At 58.1% G+C, this 23,587-nt stretch overlaps 2 protein-coding genes across 2 annotated transcripts in view; one reads left to right on the top strand and one right to left on the bottom strand.

Annotated features, from left to right (window-relative positions):
- Window positions 1–1,093: 1,093 nt before the first annotated feature.
- Window positions 1,094–7,656, bottom strand: UBIAD1 (UbiA prenyltransferase domain containing 1). Its single transcript, XM_004607248.2, has 2 exons — window positions 7,000–7,656; window positions 1,094–3,489 (listed from the first exon to the last, which is right to left on the bottom strand). Exons 1-2 carry the CDS (start codon window positions 7,487–7,489, stop codon window positions 2,990–2,992), a joined length of 990 nt encoding a protein of 329 aa, XP_004607305.2. The 5' UTR covers window positions 7,490–7,656; the 3' UTR covers window positions 1,094–2,989.
- Window positions 7,657–15,256: 7,600 nt separating this feature from the next.
- MTOR (mechanistic target of rapamycin kinase) overlaps window positions 15,257–23,587 on the top strand; it is a 113,482-nt gene continuing 105,151 nt past the window's right edge. The window contains exons 1-5 of the mRNA XM_055138868.1: window positions 15,257–15,359; window positions 18,693–18,951; window positions 20,231–20,339; window positions 21,279–21,511; window positions 22,538–22,738. Of these exons, the coding sequence (XP_054994843.1) occupies window positions 18,790–18,951; window positions 20,231–20,339; window positions 21,279–21,511; window positions 22,538–22,738 (705 nt within the window). The 5' untranslated portion in view covers window positions 15,257–15,359; window positions 18,693–18,789. The remainder of the gene's footprint in view (window positions 15,360–18,692; window positions 18,952–20,230; window positions 20,340–21,278; window positions 21,512–22,537; window positions 22,739–23,587) is intronic.

Raw genomic sequence — 23,587 nt, 5'->3', positions numbered from 1 at the left:
CACCAGGCTTCCCGGCTCTGCTCGGTGACCTTCTCGGTCAGCTTCTTTCTCGGCAGTAGGAATCCTGCGGCGAGCAGAGGGCAGGGCAGGGGCTTCTCCCCTTCCCACTCCCTCTCCCATAGGGAGTAAGTCCGGTGACCTCGGGGCTCATACTCCAGTGTGCCGGGGTCGACTGGCCAGGACCCCGACAAGGGGGAAAGCGCTTGCCTTGCACGGGATTGACCTGATTTGAACCCCAGCATCCCATGGGGTCCCCTAAGTCCCACCAAGAGTAATGCCTGAGCACAGAGCCAGGAGGAACACCTAAGATCTGCCGGGTGTGGCCCGAAAAGCTGTCACTGTCACTGTCACTATCATCCCATTGCTCATCGATTTATTTGAGCGGGCACCAGTAACGTCTCACACTGTGAGGCTTATTGTTACTGTTTCTGGCATATCGAATACGCCACGGGGAGCTTGCCAGGCTCTGCCCTGCGGGCGCGATACTCTCGGTAGCTTGCCGGGCTCTCCGAGAGGGAAGGAGGAATCAACATGGGTGGGCCATGTGAAAAAAAAAAAAAAAAAGCAAGCAGACAAAACCCCACATCAGCCTTCTTGCTGCCATTTTCCTTCCTGAGGCTTGGGGCCACCCCCTGCGGTGCTGGGGACCCGATCCGGGTGGGCTGCGTGCACGGCCGGTGCTAGCCCTGTACTGTCCAGCCCGTCCGTGTGTAAACTGCCCCCACGGGCTCAGCGACACGCACCAGCACTCGCCATCCGGGAGCACCGCCACTCCTCCACTTCAGGAAGGAGGCCTGCGGCCTGCGGCGACCCAGACTCTGCCCGGGCCCAGCCCCGAGGCTCTGCCACAGAAACAGAAAAAACGAGTGCAGGGGAGAGGCGGGCGGGCCCACTGGCTCCCCGCAAGCCACACACGCGTGTGCATGGCCGCCTCACCTGAGCACCCATGAAACCAAGTCAAAGCCCACCCAAAACGGCCCCGGCGATGAGGCCTCTCCCCACCACCCCCGGGGCCCTGCCCGGTGCCTGAGGTTTAGAAGCAGAGCCGCCGTCCAGGAGGTCACGCAAACAGAGCAGAAACGGGAAGCCAGGCCGCTGATCAACGTTTCTGTTTATTACAAGCCGGAAGAGAATCCTCCCTGGGCCAGGGGACGTAATAAAATGACGAGGGCCCACGTAGAAAACCTGGCCCAAACACGGCCTTTTAGAAACACTGCTGTATAAAAACGGGCATTAGGTCCCACTGCGACAGGGCGGAGGCGGCCCCCAGGGGCATCTGGTCTGCGCCCGCAGCTACTTGGTCCCGCAGGGGCCAGCCTGAGGGGCAGCACGGCCAGGGGGCTGGGCTCCAAGATGCCAAGCCCGATGCTGGCGCGGAAGTCCGGCCCGCTGGCCCTGCCCGCTGGGCTCCCGACCAGGGTCCCTGTCTGCACAGAAACCACCTTCTAGCCAGGGACTTTCTTCATTTCCAACAGGACTTTTCGGATCAAGCTGACCCACTCTAACAGCAACTAAATCATCATCTGCTTGATTCGGGGGGGGGGGGGGGGGGCTGAGAAACTAGCTCTGAAGAGGCAACAGAGAAGGCTCCGAGCAGCAGACAGCTCGGAAACCCTCGGAAACCTCACAGGCCTCTGGTGAGATAGAGCAAATTCCATATTAGAAAGTAACTGATTCTTAAGCTTCTCGATTTTAATACTGGAGCTCCGTGATCAATCAATTACAACTCTAGAATCGAATCAATTGTGGCTTTTGCTTAGATCAAAAAAAAAAAAGAAAACTAGCTGTTTTGGGTGCTGGTGGTGGGGTGACGACATGCAGTGGCTCTGGGGTCACGGCTGGATCTGAACCACGGTCCCAGCTAGGCCACGTGCTAGGCAGGCACCTGCCCAGACACCTGTCCCCAAGCGCCCTGGAGGTCGCCCATAGGCTGGAGCACAGGCCTGGGGTCACAAGGCCCCAGATGGTGCCTGGCACTGCGTGAAACCCCCAAGCACCGTAGGGTGTGGCCCTGGTGGCCCCTGGCACTGCTGGGCGAGTTCCAAACCTCCCAGCCCAGGCCTGGCACTCCGGGGAGCAGCCCCCGGGTCACGAGCACTGTTGGGAGGGTTCTCTGCCGCCCTCCCAGCTGTCCTGCCGTCACCTGTGGCAGAACAGAACAGCTGATGCCACAGGGAAGAATGAGGCGGGGCCTCCCCCTCACTCCCTCGGCCCCAGCCGGAACACCAGGAGCAACACTGGCCCAGAAGCCGCCCTTCACGGGCCACAGAGACCACAGGGGCTGCAAACTCCCTGTGGCACCAGTGCCCTGGGGGTGGCACATCCGTCGCCAGGGCGGACGCCAGGGAACTGCCGTGCCTCTAGCTCTGATCTGTTCCCCTGCCCGGGGCACCCGAGGGTTGTGACAAAGTAGCCACGTCCCCGCCAAGGGGCTCTGCTGCTGCCCTAGCTCTGGGGAGGGGGTGGGGGTCCGGGGAGCATCAGGAAAGGCCATGGGGGTGGGGCGGGGGGATGTGGCAGCCCCGCGGGCAGCGGTGCCAGCTCCGGAGGGGAGTGGCCACCCTACTCTCGTGGGGGCCCTGCTGGCATATGCACGGCCCCTTGAGTCTCTCGGCAGGGGACTCAACGTGGCTGTCCAACTGGGGCAGAAGTGAAGGGAGAGCGGGCCGGGAAGGGGTGTGTGTGCGGGCGGGGGTCTCCGGACACGGCTTCAGGGGAGACACCGAGCACCCGGCAGGATGACCCTGTCCACTGGGCCGCGACCTGGCAGCCCCCCTAGTGGAAATGACAGATAAGGCACGAGCCGGGCCACTGCGCCGCCTCCCCCGGCCGCAATGAAGGACAGCAGAATGGAATCTTCCAGAAGGTAGCCGTTTAAAAAGGCGGGTTGGGGGTGGGGGGTGGGCGCGATTCAACGGCCCACGGCGTCTCCGCTCCACTCGGCCCGTCCTCCTCGGCACGTTCTGGACAGCGGCCCCCGCGGCCGGGGCTACTGGCTGCCCGCGAGCCCGGGCAGGCTGCCCGCCGGCGCCAGCACGATGCCGCAGACGTAGGAGAAGCCGAGCAGGAGGTTGAGCTGCGCGGTCCTCTGGGGCAGCCTGCTGAAGGCCTGGCTACGGAACTGGCGCTCCAGGGAGAAGGCCACGGGCAGCGTGAGCAGCGGCAGCGCCAGGCTGATGGTGCAGCGCGTGGCCAGGATGCTGAGGATGACGTAGGGCAGGAAGAGCAGCGCGCTGTAGAGCGCGTAGGAGCCGGCCGGCCCGATGAGGATGGCCAGTGTGACGATGCCCGCCGCGCGGTCCGACTCCATGTCCCGCGTGTTGTTGGAGTGCAGGATGGCCTCGGTGCTGAGCGCCAGCGGCACGGCGTAGAGCAGCGGGAACACGGCCAGGGAGCCCACCTGCACGGCGTAGGCGAACATCACAGCCAGCGGCCCGAAGGTGATCAGGATGACCAGGTCGCCCAGCGCCACGTACTTGAACCCGATGCCTGCGGCAGAGGGGCAGGGGTGAGCGCTGGAAGGCGGGGGGCCGGCCCAGCTCACAGCTGGGCAGGCAGGGCCCGGGGGGAGCACTGGCTGTGCAGGCGGGAGCCCCCGGGCCCACCCCCAGCACCGCAGGGGGCCCTGAGCACTGTCAGGAACCCCCAGGCATGGAGACAGGAGCAGCTGTGGGAGGCACCAAGGGCAGGCCAGGGTTCAGCCGGTTTGGGGTTTTGATTTTGGGGGGTTTCTTGATTTTTTTTTGGGGGGGGCTTTTTTGGGTCGGACCTGGTGATGCTCAGGGGTTACTCCTGTCTCTGCACTCGGGAATCACTCCTGGTGGTGCTCAGGGGACCCTATGGGATGCCGGGGATAGAACCTGGGTCGGCCGCGTGCAAGGCAAACGCCCTAGGCTGAGGGGCAGAGTGTCTGCTGGCAGGGGTGAGGCGACATGCGCCACCCTCAGCACTGGCCCACGTGGCCACGAGAGATCCCTGGAGCCACAAGAAACCGCAAACGGGCCAGCAGAGTGGACTCTCGGGCCAGTCCACCGGACAGCCAGCGAGGATCTGTTCAGACAGGAGTCAGGACGTGGGCAGGGAGGTGGCTTCACGGAAACGGGGCGCACACGCGGGCTGGGGACACGAGGAGGGGGCTGACATGCAGGGGGCTTACATGGGTGTGTGCGGGGCGGGATCAACCTCTCTCGAAGCTTCTCAGAAAGTTAAACTTCACCCCCAGAACCCGGCAAGTCCCCCCCGGATACTTACAGGGAAGAGGACAGGAACCCACAGCACCTGAGCGCGAGGCTGGAGCCACAGGCAGCGGGGAGGGCGCTGGCCTGGCACGAAGCCCCCCACGGCCGGCACCACCTGGTCTCTCGAGCCCCGCCAGGAGTGAACCCCGAGCATGGCTGAGTCGACCCCCAAATAAACGAACAAAGAGGCGTAAAAGTAAGAGCCCAAGAGATGTGAATGCGGCTGTTCGGGCGGAAGCGCCAAATGCAGAAACCCGCAGGGGCCACAGAGGCGGCCGAGAGCCAGACACCCGCTTTCTCCCCGCCTGCTTTCTCCCCGCCTGCTTTCTCCCCGTGGCAACCTTTGCCCTCGGCTTTGCACCCTCCTTCATTGCAGCTGCTCAGCCTCAGGCTCTGCGTTCCCTTCCTGCTCCTCCCCTGCCGAAGGCAAAGCTCCACTCCCCAGCCCCAGGGGCCTCTCCCCTCAGCCTCCTCCACAGCCACCTGGATCCACGCCCCAACACCAGACACCGGGCGGGCGATAGATTGGCCACCGCCTCCTTTCCGGCCTTCCTGCTCCCACCTGCACCCGCGCCTCCCTCGCCAGTGTCAGTGGCTGAAACATTAGCCGGAGAATTACGAGGCCAGAGAGATGGTCCAGCAGGGAAGGCGCTTGCCATGCATGCTGTCGACCCAGGTTCGACCAGAGCCCCACCAGGAGTGCTCCCTGAGCACAGAGCCACGAGCGAGCCCTGAGCATGCCCAGATCTGGCCCCCAGCAAACAAAAAAGCAAACAGTATCAGTGCACCTTCCTGTCCTCTCTAAATGTACTTTTTTATTTTTAATTTTTCTCATTTTGGGGAGGACTAGAGCCATAGCACAGCGGGGAGGGCGTTTGCCTTGCACACAGCTGACCCTGGTTCGATTCCTCCATCCCTCTCGGGGAGCCCGGGAAGCTACCGAGAGTATCCCACCCGGACGGCAGAGCCTGGCAAGCTCCCCGTGGCGTATTCGATATGCCAGAAACAGTAACAAGTCTCACAATGGAGACGTTACTGGTGCCCGCTCGAGCAAATCGATAACAACAGGACGACAGTGTGACAGTGCTGGTTTTGGGGCTGTACCCAGCGATGCCCAGGGGTTGCTCCTGGCTCTGCTCTCAGGACTGACTCCTGGCGGTCATTGAGGAACCATATGGGATGCTGGGGATGGAACCCGGGTCGACACTTGCAAGGCCAGCACCCTCCCCGCCGTACTTTCAGCCTGGCCCCCACATGTGCTTCTTCCTTGAACCTCCCTGATTCTCTCCCTTACACGCTCCTCCACCCGGGCTCTCCAGTGACCCTCCAGACCCTGCTCTGTCACTAGGCGTCCTCCACTGGGGCTTTTACATCCACCTCGGGCTGCGCCCACCCTGAGGGCCCCAGATAAGAGAGTGAGTCCTTCTTCACTCTCCAGCTTCTATATGGGGAGGACTATTAGGGGTCAGAGCTGGAGGTGCCGGGAGGTGCCCGGGATGGAACCCAGGGATCCCAAGCGCCAAGTGCACGCTGTCCCCTGCCGGCATCGTTCCCTAACCATGGAATCATGGTAATAACTCACCGTGACTCACCACAAGTCCCGGACCCCGGGAACACACCGGAACGTGGGTCATTCTCACTCTAGGGGATAGCTTCTCTTTTAGCTTAGGGGGCACACCCAAGTGTACTCAGGACTCCTCCTGGTGGCGCCTAGGAGGCCGTAGGCAGTAGCAGGAGACAGAACCTGGGCCGGCTGCATGCCAGGCACAAGCCTTGACCACTGTCCTATCTCGCCCACCCTTCCTGCTCAAGGTTTGTCTGTCCTTACGATACCCATAAAAGCTCCCCCGAGAACAGAGAGCCCTGGGGCTGGAGCGACAGCACAGCAGAGAGGGCATCTGCCGTCCACGCGGCCAACCTGGGTTCGATTCCCAGCATCCCATATGGTTCCCGAGCACCGCCAGGAGTGATTCCTGAGTGACCCCTGAGCATCACCAGGTGTGACCCCAAAAAGCAAAAAAAAAAAAAAAAAAAAAAGAACAGAGAGCCCAGTGGTGTGATGTCCCCGTGTACAGTGCCTGGTCACCCGGCTGGGTCCCCGACCCAGAGCTCCTGATGCTTCCTATTTAACCCCACGCCGACCTGAGAGCCCAAAGGCGGAGCCCAGGGAAGGGCGCGAGGTATGACTTTCCCCCGCAGGTACTTGTGTCATTCCTAACTCAGGAAAGCCGGCCGGCACCTTCCAAGCTCATCGGGAGTTCATGGGTTTCCCTCCAAAATCCAGATGAGGGGCTGGAGCAATAGCACAGCGGGGAGGGCGTTTGCCTTGCACGCAGCCAACCCGGGTTCAATTCCCAGCATCCCATAGGGTCCCCCGAGCACCGCCAGGGGTGACTCCTGAGTGCAGAGCCAGGAGTAACCCCTGTGCATCGCCGGGTGTGACCCAAAAACAAACAAACAAACAAAAATCCAGATGAGGGCTGGGGAGACAGGGAGTAAGATGCCTGGCGGCAGTGCTCCGAGAGCACGGAGCCGGGAGTCCGTCCGGAACCCCGCCGGGGGAGGCCCCCACACCAAACCATTTTTAACAAGGTGGGGCTGGAGGCGGTGCGGTGGTGTGCCCAGCTCGCCGGCCAGGCGCGAGAGGCCGGGGGCGCTGCCGAGGGCAACCAGGACGCGGGCGGACCCAGGGGCCCCGCGCTGCCCAGACCCAGACCCCGGCCCCGACCCCGACCCCGGCCCGGCCCGGCCCGGCGCTCACCGCCCGTGTAGAGGAAGGAGCCCGACAGGCCCCCGAAGTAGATGAGCGCCAGGTGCTCCAGCCGCAGCGGGGACAGGCAGTAGAGGCAGGCGGCGCACACGCAGCCCGCCGTGTAGAGCAGCACCCCGAGCCGGACCACGTCCTGCGGCTCCAGGATGCGGTCCACCAGCGTGCGGTCATCGCTCTTCTTGTGGTCGATGCCCTTGGAGAAGTCGTAGTACGTGTTGACCAGGTTGCCGGCGCCGTGCACGGCCAGCACGGCCGCGGCGCAGCCCAGCAGCAGCCGGGGGTCCAGCGCGCCCAGCGAGCGGTAGGCCAGCGCGCTGCCCAGCGCCACGGGGGTCAGCGAGGCGCTGAAGCTCCAGGGCCGCAGGGCCAGCACGTAGGACGCGCAGCGGTGCCGCCAGCCGCGCGGCGGGGCGCGCTCGGGCTCGGCCGCCTCGGCGCCCGCGACGCTCACGCCCTCGCCGGGGCCCTGCGGGGCCGCCATGGGCCGGGGCCGGACCCGCGGGCGCGCCCGACCGCGCGTCTCACGGCGCCCCCCGACCCGCCTCGGGACCGGGGCGCAGGCGCGGCCGCGTCCCCGGGGCAGCGGGCGCCGCCATCTTGTGCGCCGCCTCCGAGGCCCGGCCGGAAACAGGGACCCGGGCCGGACCCGGCCGGCGGTGGCCGGGCGCGGGGGGCGGGGCCAGGGCGCTCGTGGGCGGGGCCAGAGTGCGGGTGGGCGGGGCCAGGGCGGGCGGAGCCAAAGAATGAAGTGGGCGGGGCCAGGGCAGGCAGGCGGGCGGAGCCACGGTGCGAGGCGAAGCCGGGGCGCGAGGTGAGCGGAGCCAAAACGCGAGCTGGGCGGACCAGAGTGAAGTGGGCGGGGCCAGGGAGGACGGGCGGAGCCAAAGAGTTGGGTGGGCGGGGCTATAGCTCTAGTGGGCGGTGCCAGGGTGCTGGTGGGCGGGGCCAAAGAGTGGGTGGGCGGGGCCAGGACAGGCGGGCGGAGCCAGGATGTGAGGCGAAGCCAGGGAGCGGGGTGGGCGGGGCCAAAGCGCGAGGTGGGCGGGCCAGAGCGCGGTGGGCGGGGTCAAAGCTCGGTGGGGATGGCGCTGGCCTTACACACACATGCACACGCCAATCTTACACACACTCACACGCACTCTCACACATAGTCATACACTCGCTCAAACACACAGTCACACATACACACGCTCAAACATACACTCACATACACTTACACACACTCACACACACACACACACACACACACACACACAGAGCCGACCCGGGTTGAATCTCAAGCCTGCCGGGAATGATCCCTGGGCATCACTGGGTGTGACACAAAATTTTAAAAATAAAAAGAAGAACAGGGAGTAAAAATTAAAAGAAGCAAAGGGGTGGGGGTGGCTAATGGTTTCTAGTCCAGGGATGGGCCTTGGTCCTGTTCCAGCAAACGCTCCTAGACAATCTGGAACAAGGGTAGCTTCACCACTCACCTAAAGAATTGCTCACTAATATAAGACTCACTAGCGTTTTTTTTTTTTTCACTTGATTGAGACAGTATGGAGTGCCTACGGTGTGCAACATGCATTTTTTGAGCACCTATTATTGTCTTCAGCAGTGAACTAAATGGGAGTGCAAGTGCAATGCCCGGGACCCCCCGCACCCCGAGCCTGGTGCAGATAGACTCAATTATAAAAGAATAGGTTTCATTCCCCCACCTCCTCTTTTGGGTTTGGGTTTTTTTTTTTTTTTTTTTTTTTTTTTTTTTTTCTTTTTGGGTCACACCCGGCGATGCACAGGGGTCACTCCTGGCTCTGCATTCAGGAATTACCCCTGGCGGTGCTCAGGGGACCATATGGGATGCTGGGAATCGAACTCGGGTCAGCTGTGTGAAAGGCAAACGCCCTACCCACTGTGCTATCACTCCAGCCCCTGGGGGTGTTTTTTAATAGCATGTTCATACCTGGCGGCAATGCTCAGGAGTTACTCCTGGAAGTGCTCGGGGTACCATATGGTATGCCCAGGATCAAATCCTTGTCTACTGCGTGCAAAGCAAGTGCTTTACTCACTGTATTATGTCTCAGGCCCCCTCTCTCCATTTACAGGGAAAATTGAAGCACTGAAATGAGAAGTGACGTTTGGGGAACTAACAGCTCCAGTAATACCCACGACCATGATTCCTGAGTTTTGTTCTGTAATATTCTCCAGACTGTGCTTCCCTGCCAGACTTTTTTTTTTTTTTTTTGGCTTTTTGGATCATACCCAGCGATGCACAGGGGTTACTCCTGGCTCTGCACTCAGGAATTACTCCTGGCAGTGCTCAGGGGACCCTATGGGATGTTGGGGATCGAACCTGGGTCGGTTGCATGCAGGACAAACGCTCTACCCGCTGTGCTATCTCTCCAGCCCCCCTGCCAGACATTTTATCCATTCTCCAGTTTCTTCACTTGTTCTCACAAATAACCAACTCCCTCCCCTCCCCAGTGTCTCTCAGAGTCTGCGCTGCGGCCTCTGGAGATCTTCAGGTCCTGATCGCTAGCTCGTTCTGAGCCAGAGAAGCAAGTGGTGAAATTTTAGAAAATGAGTGAGCTCGGGGGCTGGAGAGATAGTACAGTGGGGAGGGCGCTTGCCGTGCACACTGCCAACCCTGGTTCCCGGGTTCGATCCCTGACACCCCTGTATGCCTGTATGTTCCCCTGAACTTGCCGCAGTGATTCCTGAGTACAGAGCCAGGAGTAAGCCCTGAGCACCCCTGGCTGTGACCTCCCTCCCGAAAAGTAAATTGTGAGCTAGCCATTTAGCACAGCCATTATAAAAAAATAAGTGATACAAACAAAATGATTAGGTTAATTGGATTACGAACAATGGTCATGTGGCTCAACGGTGCAGTGCTCACATGGGCAGAGAACAAAATTCTCAATTGTGAGCCCTTGTGTTCAATCTCTGGCCCTGCCCCCAAAAATCAATTCAGCATTAATGAAAGTCACCCTCACATTCATTACTAATTATTTCACTGCATTTTAGCAATTATGCCTCTATGTAGATCCTGTTTTGTTTTGTTTCTTTCTTTCCGTTGGCTGCTCAGAACTTACTCCCAACTCTGCACTCAGGGATCACTCCTGGCGGGCTCAAGGGACCGTATGGGGTGTCAGAAGACTGTGCACTGACTGTGTGCAGGGCAAGCACCCTCCCCGCTGTATACAGCTCAGTCACTCCCTTTCAAAACTCATTAAAACCTCCTTAGGACAGCCCACTCTCATCCACACACCAGCTCCCCTCCCGTCCCGCTGGCTGCTCGTTAAACATTACACCAGCACTTACTCATGGCCCTGGTCAAACCAGGTTATCTCTGCCGCCAAATCAGACAAGACCCAGGAGAAGCAGCTTTATTGAAATCCCAGCCTCGGGGCTGGAGCGATAGCACAGCGGGGAGGGCGTTTGCCTTCGCGTGGCCGACCCGGGCTTGATTCCCAGCATCCCATAGGGTCCCCTGAGCACCGCCAGGAGTAGTTTCTGAGTCCAGAGCCAGGAGTAATCCCTTTGTATCGCCGGGTGTGACCCAAAAAGCAAAAAAAAAAAAAAAAAAGAGTTTGCAATCCCAGCCTCGTCACTTACCAATCCTCTTCCTCATTTCCTCTGCACGTTAGTTTTGGTTGTTGCTGGTTATCAGGGAATTATGGAAGAATGGAGAATTCACATGGTTTTCAGTTCGTTTGGGTTTGTGGTGGCAGGTACAAGCCAGGCACCCACTCTCCCATTGAGCCCCATCACTGGCTCTGTACCCTCGGTTTACCCACGCGTATGTGGCCACAATCTGACCTGCTGGCTACAAATGTTCCAGAGTAAGCAACCGCATCCACGGACAATCCACACGTTCCAGAAAACTTCCGAGGGGCCTTCCCTGATGTTCGTGTTCATCGAGCCCAACTGCCTCCCAAGGAAGCTGCATTATAATCCTTCCTGTTCTAGAAATAAGGAAATCGGTAATAGAGATAGTTTTCAGATTGTTGGCAAGGGATTGGAGTTAAATTTCAAAATGAGTTAGCTTGGCATGAAGTTGCTTTGAAACAGTACTCTGTACTTTCCTAGGAAATGACTGCTATTTTAAGTGCTCGAGAAATATTAGTTTTTACTTTGCCATAGTAAGGAAGCTCTTTGTAAATTAAGAGATCTATAAATGCACTGATTAATGTTACTATAAAATCATCTTTGAGGGCCTGAGAGATGGTACAGGAGGTAATTGCTGGCCTTACATGTAGCTGGCACTGATTCGGTCCCCTGAGCACGGTAGGGGGAGCCACGCCTGAATTTGAACTCTGATAACCTCTGAACGTGGCCCTTAAATGCAATATGTATTTGGGTGGTTAATTAGAAAACAGTGTACATTGCTTAAGGGGGCAAAATTCATTTGCTGGTGGAAATAAAAACTGGTGCACCTCTCCCATGCCGAGATCTTTTTGATAATATTTATTGAGCTGCTCATTCACTTACTCCATTTCTGCATATTTATCTTGGTATACTGCGGGGAATAAAATCACATACGTGCAAAAGCATTCAATACAGTATCATGAGAACGAGAAAAACGTTTAAAATAATACAAATGTCTGTTACTAAGAACTGAACAAATAAATGGTGGTAGATCCCATGAGGTGATGCAACATTCTAATAGCACTGTCATAGCACTGTTGTCCCCGTTTTTCATCGATTTGCTCAAGCGGGCACCAGTAACGTCTCCCTTGTGAGACTTGTTCCTGTTTTTGGCATATCAAATACACCACAGGTAGCTTGCCAGGCTCTGCTGTGTGGGCGGGATACTCTCGGTAGCTTGCGGGGCTCTCCGAGAGGGATGGAGGAATCGAACCCGGGTCGGTCGTGTGCAAGGCAAATGCTCTACCCGCTGTGCTATCGCTCCAGTCCTGAACATTCTAATAACAACAGAAAAAAGCGCTGACTGCAGTGAAGGCCCCTTTTCTTGTTCTCAGTGGTTGCTTGGAGACTTTATGTGAAACAAGTTATGTTGAAAGCAAGTTACTCAGTGACCAGAATTTCTTCTGTTTGTTTGTTTGTTTTGGACACAACTGGAGGTGCTCAGGGCTTACTACTAGCTTTGTGCCCAGGGGTCACTCCTGGCCAGGCCTCAGGGAGTCAAGGGGCTCGGGGGACCATATACAGCAGAACCAGGGTTGACCAGTTGCTCGGCAAGTACCTTACCTGCTATACTATCTTTCCAGCTCCAGGATTGCTTTTTACTTATCAATATTGGCAAAAGGATGTGAAATAAAACCACATTATTCAAGGGCGTGCTATACTAAGATGAAAAGGCCTCAAAGATGTAGTAAAATTTGAAACAGTGCAGTGGGGCCAGGACATGGTTTAAATAGCTGAAGCACATGCTTGATTTATCACTCGCAGGGTGCCACTCGGCCACCAGTGAGCGTGGCCCCCCCATGGCTCCAGTCTAGCTGGACTGTATTACTGGGAATGTACCCCGGACCCCGCTGGAGAGGTAGAGAGAAAGAAAAGAAAGAGAGAGAGAGAAGGAAGGAGGAGGAAGAGGAAAAAAAGAGAAAGAAAGAGGTAAAGAAAAAATAGAAAAAAGAAAATAATAGAAAAGAAAGGAAAAGAAAAGACTTTAGGACTGCATAACAACTAAAAAAAAATAAGTAGTGAAGAAGCTGGTGTGAGGTCAAACTTTTCATGATATAATTTTTATCTATTTTGAGATTCAAATAGTGGATATCTGTAGCACTGTAGCACTGTTGTCCCGTTGCTCATCGATTTGCTCGAGTGGGCACCAGTAATGTCTCCATTGTGAGACTTGTTGTTACTGTATTTGGCATATCAAATACGCCACGGGGAGCTTGCCAGGCTCTGCCATGCGAGCAGGATACTTTCGGTAACTTGCCGGGCTCTCCGAGAGGGATGGAGGCATCGAACACGGGTCGGCTGTGTGCAAGGCAAACACCCTACCAGCTGTGCTATCTCTCTGGCCAGTGAATATCTAACGTATTAAAATGTTTAGTGACGTAAATAAAGATGTTTAGCAGTAAGAATGTGACACTCTGAGGGACAATTATTGCACATTAGAATCTCTGCAGGGTCTTGGGGCCGGAGCGATAATACAGCAGGTAGGGCATTTGCTTTGCATTTGGTTGACCCGGGTTTGGACCCCCAGCACCCCATATGGTCCCCGGAGCAGTGCCAGGAGCAATTCCTGAGTGCAGAGTCAAGAGTAGCCCCTGAGCATTGCCGGCTGTGATTCAAAAATTTAAAAAGAAAAAAAAAATCTATGCAGTAGAATCTATTCAGTAAAACACAGTGTAAGGCGCTAGAGAGATAGTAGGACAGGTAGGCCGTGCACAAAACAAAACCAATCTAAAGCAGGAATCGTAAACACGGATTTTGAAAATCCTTCCCGAGCATTTTGCCAGCCGCAGAATATTAGCAAACTTGTTTTTAACTTGGCAGTTCAGGAATTTTGGAAACTTAACCTTTCCTCTTGTTTGTTTGCTTCGGGGACACCCGCAGATGGGTGCAGGGTGGGGCTTACCCTGCTGAGGGCAGTTAGCTCTGCCCCTGCTCCGGACCATGCGGGTTGGCGGTTGTGGTTTTGGTTCTTGGACCAGGAAGGCGTCCCCAGAGCTTGCTGCTGGCTCTGAGCTCGGGACCACTCCTAGTGGCTCTGGGGGTGCTGGGGGTCGACATCCCACCCCAGGTCCACTAGGTGCAAGGCAAGTGTCCTCCTGCCCTACTGTCTCGTTCACAGGGAGGGTGGGGGGGGTCAGCCCTGTGAGTCCACACTTAGGCCCAAGGTGACCTCCCTCCTACTTATTGCACAAGTCGGAGATGGTAACGTATGATTTCTTCCCGCAGCCACAGCCTAGCTCTGTGTTTCCAGAATGCAAACAGGCACATAAAAAAAGGTTAGACTATAACTTATGATTTTATTTTGTGTTTCTTTTTAAGGTTCTTTCCATGGACACTCCCACGACTAAAGTTCCAGCGCCACCCCCTCTCCCCAAAAGGCCCCGCTCTGCTGGTTCAATTCCACCCTCTCCCCTTCCCCTTTGGGAACCTACTTTTCACCAGGACTTAGCTTTTTTGGCCTCAGTGTTCTGGCCACTTTGCTTTAGTATACACCTTGTTTTCTCTTGTTTAAAGGACTGTAACTCTTTTTTTCTTCTTAGCAAATTTTCATCTGTAATATTGTTACTAATGGTTATGGAATTTTTCTTAATATACATGCACTGAATTTATTTATTTTTTTCGTTTGGGGGCACGTATGACTGTGCTCAGGGCTTACTCCTGGCTGCTGGCTGCTGGCGGCGGAGCTCAGGGATCACTCGTAGGGGGTCTGAGGGAGCACGAGGGGGGGGGGGCGGGGGTTGAACCCGGGTCAGGGTGTGCAAGGTGCAAGGCAAGCGTCCCACTGGACCCTCCACCGCTCCTTGCTCCCTTTTTTTTTTTTTTCTTTTTGGGTCACACCTGGCAATGCACAGGGGTTACTCCTGGCTCTGCACTCAGGAATTACCCCTGGCCATGCTCAGGGGACCATATGGGATGCTGGGATTTGAACCCGGGTCAGCCGCGTGCAAGGCAAACGCCCTACCCGCTGTGCTATCTCTCCAGCCCCATCCTTGCTCCCTTTTTATTTAGACGTGACGGTGAGAAGTTAAGCATTTTCAGTATCACAGCCCAACTTTCAAACAGACGTATTCAAAGTTCACTCGGGCCATTAATTTTTGAAAGTGTGTCTTTAAAGTGAAGTTGCTTCGGGATTATTTGTAAGCAGGTTTCGCAGGGGCTTTCTGCGAGAGTGGGAGACTCCGACAGCGTCTTGCGGGTCCGTGAGCAAAGCACGGCCCTGGCGCGGCGCCGAGCTCGCCCGCTTCCCCGGGCGCAGGAGACCGGGAAGGAGCCGGGACGGGGTCTCGAACCCCCTGCCCGCCCGAGCCCCTCGCGCCCCGGCCCGGACTCCGCGGGCGCCACCCACGGGGCGGCGGGGGACCGCTAGGAACGACGCACCGGATGTGTGCGTGGAAGTGACTGGCGCCGACTCGCGTCCGATTGGCTGTCCCCGGCGGCCCGAGCCCTACCTCCGTCTACTACTGGCCGTCTGGTTTGTCTATTTGAATAGTCTCCGCCCCCAGAGAAGCCGGGTCCTGAAGGCCCACTTCTCCTTCATTTCGATTGGCTGGAATTCCAGTCCATCTTCTCCTGGCGCCTGCCGATTGGCCCGTGGGTCTGGAAGCCTGCCCTCCTTCCCCCGGCTTAGAGGACAGAGGGGAAGGCGGGTGGCGGGGCCGGGGGCCTCAAGTGGCGGCGGCGGCGCTGGCGGGGGCAGCCGAGGCCTTGGCCGAAGCCGCGCGGTGAGTGTGGGGCCTGGCCCCGGGCCCCGAGGGCGGGGGTCCGTCCAGCCCAGCGCCGCGCGCGGGGGTCCCCTGGGTGCCGGCCCGCGTCTCGGGCGCCGCCGGAGCCCCCGAGCCCCCGCCGGGACAACGCCCACCCGGCCGGGACCCCCGCGGACCCCGGGGCCGGCGCGCGCCCCCCAGGTGGACCCGCGGCTCGTCCCGCCGGCGCCCTGCCCCGGAAGGGACGGGGACCCGGGCCGAGCCGGCCCCCGCGTGGCCCGGCCGCTGCCCCGTCCCCTCACCTGTTCGGTTCCCTGTCCCGCCCGCTCCCGCTCTCACCGGCCACCGGACCGGTCCTGCTCGCTGTCCTGTCGCCTCTCCGCTTCCGTCTTGCGGGGCCCCTGCCCCGTCCCCTGTCCGGTCCCTTGTGTCCTGCCCCCTGCCCCATCCCTGGTCCTGTCCCGTGTGACCCGTCCCCTGTCCCATCCCCTGCCCCATCACTTGCCCCGTGTCTGCCCGGTCCCCTGTCCAGTCTTCCCCATCCCATCCCCTATCCTGACCCATCCCCTGTCCAGTCCCACCCCACCTTGTCCTGTTGCTGCCTATCCTATTTCCTGTCCACTCCTTTCCCCCATCCCTTGGTCAGCCCTCCCCCATCCAGTCCCCTGTCCCATTTCCTGTCTAGTCCTGCCCAGTCCCGTCCGTTGTCCCATCCCGTTTGCTCTCCAGTCCCACCTCTCATACTGTCCCACCCCCCATGCTGTCCCACCCCCATACTGTCCCACCCCCCATGCTGTCCCACCCCCATACTGTCCCACCCCCCATACTGTCCCACCCCCCATACTGTCCTACCCCCCATGCTGTCCCACCCCCCATACTGTCCCACCCCCCCATGCTGTTCCACCCCCCATACTGTCCCACCCCCCATGCTGCCCCACCTCCATACTGTCCCACCCCCCATGCTGTCCAACCCCCATACTGTCCCACCCCCCATACTGTCCCACCCCCCCATACTGTCCCACCCCCATACTGTCCCACCCCCCCATACTGTTCCACCTCCATACTGTCCCACCCCCCCATGCTGTCCCACCTCCATACTGTCCCACCCCCCATGCTGTCCAACCCCCATACTGTCCCACCCCATACTGTCCCACCTCCCCATACTGTCCCACCCCCCATACTGTCCCACCCCCCCATACTGTCCCACCCCCCATACTGTCCCACCCCATACTATCCCACCCCCCCATACTGTCTCCCCCATGCTGTCCCACCCCATGCTGTCCCACCCCCCCATGCTGTCCCACCTCCATACTGTCCCACCCCCATACTGTCCCACCCCCCCATACTGTCCCACCCCCCATACTGTCCCACCCCCCATACTGTCCCACCCCATACTATCCCACCCCCCCATACTGTCTCCCCCCCATGCTGTCCCACCCCCCCATGCTGTCCCACCCCCATACTGTCCCACCCCCATACTGTCCCACCCCATTCTGTCCCACCCCCCATGCTGTCCCACCCCCATACTGTCCCACCCCCATACTGTCCCACCCCCCCATACTGTCCCAGCCCATGCTGTCCCACCCCCCATACTGCCCCACTCCATACTGTCCCACCGCTGGCCGCAGCAGGCTGGGCGCCATGGAGGGGGGACACGTCCAGCCTGGCTGTGGGCGGCCCAGAGTGTGCAGGCTCCGTGCAGAAAAGAACGAGAACGGGAAATGGACCCGTCGTTTGTAGCTTTGGCGCCCGCACAAGCTGGCCTTTCTGCTCCATCAGATAATACACGAAGCACACTAATTTCGCCTGCTTCCTGGGGGCTGCGGGGTGGGCCGCATCCGGCACTGCTCAGGGCTTCCTCCTGGCTTTGTCGGGGTGCTGGGACGGAGCCTGGGTGGGCCTCGGCAAGGCGAGCGCCCTCGCTCTGTCCTGTGTTCCTGGCCTCCTTTTTTTACCTTTTAAGTGTGCTTCCTAGGGAGCTTAAACGTGAGAAAAACTTCAGTCGACTTCTTTATTTTGGAAAGTGTTGTTATAGGTGTGACCCCAAAGGCCAAAAAAAAAAAAAAGTTAAAGTTGTTAGAGGGTAAGAATAAATTTCCCTTGCAAGTCGGGCCCCTGGAGGAAGGGACCACCTGCCTCCAGTGCCCGCCCGGCCACACTCGGTGGTAGTAACGACCGTGATAGCGCCACTTGGGGTTCCCTGTGCCCCGTTCTGTGCCCAGGGCTTGTTTATGTTTTGTTTGTGGGGGGGCGTGCCCTGTGGTGCTCAGGGCTTACTCCCGGCTCTGTGCTCAGGGATACTCTGGGGCTCGGGAGACCACATGTGTGGCTGGCGGGGTGCAGTCCCTGCTGTATTCTCTCTCCTGCCCCGCAGTCCCTTAAACACTGGTTTAAATATTTATTAAGTCACTTAGTGCTTCCGTCAGCCTTTTGAGTTAGGGACTATTTTATCCTCTAATTGCAACCAAGGAAACATGTTTTACATATATTTCTCATGCTTTATGACTTTGGGTAGATGCAAACCCAAGTCCTTTTAGGTGGGAGGGGCCTACACTTAGCGATGCTCGGGGCTTACTCCTGTCTCGGCACTCAGGAATCATTCCTGGCCGTATGGGATGTGGGGGATCAACCATGCCAGCTGTGTGCAAGGTGAACGGCCCCTCCCACCATGTGTTATGGCTCCGGCCCCAGCAAACTCATTTTGAAAAAAATTTAATTATGGTGTCTAAGACCCATGATCAGTGTTCTTGGGCTTCCTCCAGTCACTTTCATTATTTAAGGTTTTTCTTGTTTCTGCTTCTGGGCCACTCCCGACAGTGATCAGAGCTTAATTCTGGCTCTGTGCTCCAGGATCAGTCCCGGCAGTGCTCAGGGAGATGAAATGGGTTCTCAGGGATCGAATCCGGGTCAGCCGTGTGCAAGGCAAGTGCCCTACTTGCTGTACTAATTCTTTTTTTTTCCCCTCGTCTTTTTCGGTCACACCCGGCAATGCTCAGGACTTACTCCTGACTCTGCACTCAGGAGTCTCTCCCAGTGGTACTTCGGGGACCCTAGGGGGTGCCGGGATTGAGCCCAGGTCTGCTCTCTGCAAGGCAGACGCCCTTCCAGCTGGACCGCCGCTCCGGCCCTTGCTGGACTTTCTCTGACTCTAATTTAGATTTTTTTTTTTTTGTAAAAGTTTTTTGTTGTTGTTTGTTTGGTTTGGGGGGTTCTGTATCCAGCAGTCTCGGGGGACCGCATGGTGCCCGGGCTCGACCCTGCGGCTCCCACGTGTAGATATGATCCTGCCCTCTGCGCCGCCGCCCCGGCTCTGCCGGCGTGTTCAGGAGCCTTCCCTTTGGGCCTTGGCAGGCGCAGGTCTGCTGGGGACTTGGGCCGAACGTCAGCTCACCGCCGCTGCTGCCCAGAATAGCAGGGGACGCTGCTCCCTGAAGCCCCCGGAGGCAGGATGCTCGGCACGGGCCCTGCCGCCGCCACCGCGGCCGCCAGCACGCCCAGCAACGTCAGCGTCCTGCAGCAGTTCGCCAGCGGCCTGAAGAGCCGCAATGAGGAGACCAGGGCCAAGGCCGCCAAGGAGCTGCAGCACTACGTCACCATGGAGCTGCGAGAGGTGAGGCCGCGACCCCCTGCTGGGCCCGAGAGGGCGTGGGTAACACAGAGTCTTTCTGTAAAAGACACCCGGTCTCCGGACCCCGGGGACGCGCAGTGGCTCCTCTGCTGTAGTGACCGTCTCTGTGATGACCGCTGATTCAGGCCGTCGGGCCATGGCAGGAGTCGGCACAGATTGACTCCGTCGCTTTTCTTTGCTGCCTTTCCTCGGCTGTTAGTTCCTTCTGCCTGGTGTTAGGGGCCGGGGTGGGTTTGGAAAGATGACCACTTTATTCATTTATTTACCTTTTGCTTTTTGGGTCACACCTGGCGATGCACAGGGGTCACTCCTGACTCTGAACTCAGAAATCACTCCTGGCGGTGTTTGGGGGACCATATGGGATGCTGGGAATCGAACCCAGGTCCGCCACGTGTGAGGCAAATGCCCTACCCACTGTGCTATCGCTCTAGCCCCCCACTTTATTTTTTTATTTTTTATTTTTTAGCTTTTTGGGTCACACCTGGCGATGCACAGGGGTTACTCCTGGCTCTGTACTCAGGAATTACTCCTGGCGGTGCTCAGGGGACTATATGGGATGCTGGGAATCAAACCCAGGTCCGCCGCGTGCAAGGCAAACGCCCTACCTGCTGTGCCATCGCTCCAGCCCCGCCCCCACTTTATTTTTAATTTTTTAATTATTTTGCTTTTTGGGTCACATCCGGCAATGCTCAGGGTCTACCCCTGACTCTCTACTCAGGAATTGCTCCTGGCAGTGCTCAGGGGACCTTGTGGGATGCTGTGCATTGAACCTGGGTCGGCCACATGCAAAGCAAATGCGCTCCGGCCCACAATGGCCTCTTTATAAAATGCTGACCGGGATTGAGGATGGGTCTGTGTCCTTTAATCCTTGACTCCCCTGGCGTGGGGTAGAACCTGAAGTGAGATGTTGCCGGCTGGGAAGTTGATACTCAATAAGTTCTCGTTAAATAAACTTAAGAATTGTGAGTTCGGCTGCCCTGAAGTTTTTGTTTTTGCATCTCATCATGCTGTGCTCAGGGCTTACTCCTAGCTCTGGGCTCAGGGATCACTCCTGGCTGTCTTGGGGCCATAGTGGTTCCAGGGGTGGAACCCTGGCAGGCCCTTCCCTGCTCTCCCGTCTCTCCTGCTCCACAGTTTCGAGCTATAGAGACAGGCAGCAGCCTTTGACTTGAGCTGTGCCTTGCAGGTCCGAATCTGTGGGAAGACCCCCTCTGCCCCCCTCAGGGAGACAGAAACTGTTCTTAACCATCTCTCTTTGCAGATGAGTCAAGAGGAATCTACCCGCTTCTACGATCAGCTCAACCACCACATTTTTGAACTGGTTTCCAGCTCAGATGCCAACGAGAGGAAAGGTGGCATTTTGGCCATAGGTAAGGCTGGAGTCTGGGGACAGTAGCGGGATGAAGATTCTGTGGAGTTGACTGAACCTTTTTTGGCCTTATCTGGCGGCGGTGCTCAGAGTGCCTTGAGAGACCATGTGGTGCCAGGGAGTGACCGGGGACGCCCACGTGCAGGGTGAGCTCCAGCCTGTCCTGTTATCTCCCCGCCCTGAAGGAGTTCAGTCCAGAGGGACCTTTGTGTTCACCAGGTCCTGTGTCCACGCTCTGCCACGTGGTTTATACTTGGGCCTTTCCCCCCACCCGGCCCCCGTTATTTGGGTGTGTCCAGGGCTGGCACCGCAGGGAGGTCGCCCAGAGATCTGCCCGCGCCGGGACAGAAGCCGCCTGCCCCCCCCCCCCCCGCCAGTGTTGCTCTTGCAGCTTCTGGCTTTTCTGTGGATCCACTTTTGGCACACTGAGACTCAAAAGGAAAAGCAAAGTAAGGGACAGCGGATAAAAAAAAAGTTATTTTTACTCACAGGATTGTCAGCAGTTTCGCAAATGATGATTCAATTCCAGTGTATTTTCTTTTTCTTGACAAAACTAATTGTGTATACTAATGAAATGAGGTTATTTTGTTCTGTGTACGTAATTCTGACATAAATATCCAACCTGTTGGCTACAAGGAAAACGATCTGGGGCCGAAGCGTGTTTGCCTGGCACACGGCTGACCCCAGTTCAATCCCCGGCATCCCACATGGTCCCCTGAGCACCCCCAGGAGTGATTCCTGAGTGCAGAGTCAGGAGTAAGCCCTGAGCACCGCTGGGTGTGGCCAAAAACCCAGAACAAAAAGCAAGGAGAAAGAAGATGCCCTTGAGCAGCGGGGGATGGCGGTCTGCTCCGGGGAAGGACGGTTTGGCCCGTCCTCTGAGCCGCGGCCTCCTTCCCGCTGACCCGTGCCCCACCCCTTCTGCCTTCCTCTCTTCCAGCCAGCCTCATAGGAGTGGAAGGTGGGAATTCCACCCGGATCGGGAGATTTGCTAACTACCTTCGGAACCTCCTCCCCTCCAATGACCCGGTTGTCATGGAAATGGCTTCCAAAGCCATCGGCCGCCTGGCCATGGCTGGGGACACTTTCACGGCCGAGTACGTGGAGTTTGAGGTGAAGCGCGCCCTGGAGTGGCTGGGTGCCGATCGCAACGAGGGCCGGAGACACGCAGCTGTGAGTGCCCCGGGGTGCCCTCGGGCTCGGGCTCCTGAAGCTCAGAGAGGGGTCCCCCGGGGGGGGGTGCTTGGCTTCTCGATACCTCGAGCCCCGCTCAGGGTTGCTGGCTCCCTTCTGCCCAAGCTCAGTGCTTGACGAGGAAACGAAACATGATGTTCTCTCTGCTGCTTGGAAGCCCGCGCTCAGTGTGACCCTTGAACGCTCTGTGGCTCCTGGACTCGGCTGCCTCCCCGCCGAAGGCCCAGCTCAGCCGTCAGGGAGAGAAGCCAGCACTGACAGGCTCCCAGGGCCCTGGGACCAGGACGGCCCTGCCGCTCCCGTGTCCCTGTCAGGGCCCTGAAGTGCAGGGACGAGGGGGAGGGCCAGTGGGCCCGCTACTGCCCAGGAGGGTTGGGCACCTTCTAGCCATAGGCGCTGCTGCGCGTTGGCACCCGCCCCGCAGTTCCTGCTTCCTGGGGACTCTCGGACGTTTGGGCGCTTGTGGCTTCCCCTCTTCTTCCTGGGGGCCGCCCGCACGCCTCCCGCTGGCGGGATGGGCAGAGTCTGTTCTGAGGAGAGAGGGTCTGGCGCGGAGCCCGCCTGCCGCACCGGCGCAGCGAGCGTAGTGCCGCGGCGGGACCACGCCGGCCCCCGTTCCGGCCCCCGTTCCAGGCTCGGCCTCCTCTTCCTGGCACGCATGTGGGGCACCTCTGATTCCCAGTTCTCTCCTTCCTCAGATGAAGATAATAGTAAGATTAAATATTAAAAGGGCTATTTGCTCTTTCCATAAATATTTATTGGCGTGTTCCAAGCCTGGGTCTCGCCTGGCTTGGACGGAGCCAGAAACGCCCGCCCTTCTGCTCACGTTCTCCAGTGCCCAGGACAGTGGCACCGGGTGTTCAGTCAGCGTTTCCTCTCCTGTCCTGCGTCCCGCGTTCCCTCGCTAGCAGAGTGGGCGGGCCGCTCTCCCGGGGCGCTCAGCCTCGGGGGTGACCGGAGCCCGCGGTCCCGAGAGCCGAGCCCTCAGCGTGCCTTTCCCCGCAGGTCCTGGTGCTCCGCGAGCTGGCCATCAGCGTGCCCACCTTCTTCTTCCAGCAAGTGCAGCCCTTCTTCGACAACATCTTTGTGGCCGTGTGGGACCCCAAGCAGGCCATCCGCGAGGGCGCCGTGGCCGCCCTGCGGGCCTGCCTGATCCTCACCACCCAGCGGGAGCCGAAGGAGATGCAGAAGCCGCAGTGGTACAGGGTGAGGAGAGGGTCGCGCTCCCGTGCCCCAGAGCACACATTGACCCGGTGTCACCTGGCTTCAGGGGTGTCCCCAGGCCCCTTGGCACAGCAAAGCTCACATCTGTGCTTGGTCTCACATGAATTTTCAGGTTCAGTCTGAATCAATGCATCATTTTATTTGCATTAGAGGAAAAATCCATTGATGACCCGTTATTGTTTGATGTGCCGCTAGGAATGAAAATAATTCTAATTAGGGGCTGGAGTGATAGCACAGCGGGGAGGGCATTTGCCTTGCACGCGGCTGACCCCGGTTCGATTCCCAGCATCTCATATGGTCCCCTGAGCACCGCCAGGAGTAATTCCTGAGTGCAGAGCCAGGAGTGACCCTGTGCATCGCCGGGTGTGACCCAAAAAGAAAAAAAAAAAAGATTCTAATTAGACTGACTCCATATCTTGATTATCTTACAAATAATTATAAGACATCTCTTTTTCAGCAGTGTTAAAATGGGGGGAAATGGGTGTTTCTGAATCTTTCTAGTTCAGAAAGTGTTGGTTTTCTCTTTCCTGCCCTGTGCGGGGCAGTGGTGGTCACTCAGGAGCAGTGCGTGCTTCGCATTCATGCTTTGCACCTCCCTGGATTGGGTCCTTGGCACTTAACACAAAACAAACACCCAGGACCTGGGTTCGAATATGGCTTGCGATGCGACAAGCGATCTGCTCAGTTGGGATGGAACGTGTCCTTCCTCGGGGAGCCACGTTAAGGGAGGGGACTGACGGCTTAGCGTGTTGGTGACACTGGCGCGGGGTGCCGAGAACCCGCGGGGTGTCTGGGGGCCCCAGTGTCGTCCTGACTGGATCCCGGTGACCC

This window comes from Sorex araneus, chromosome 5 (genome assembly GCF_027595985.1).
Source record: "Sorex araneus isolate mSorAra2 chromosome 5, mSorAra2.pri, whole genome shotgun sequence".
NCBI classification, from domain to species: domain Eukaryota; kingdom Metazoa; phylum Chordata; class Mammalia; order Eulipotyphla; family Soricidae; genus Sorex; species Sorex araneus.
Note: the sequence above shows the minus strand (reverse complement) of the source record. Positions and strands in the feature narration are given on the sequence as shown.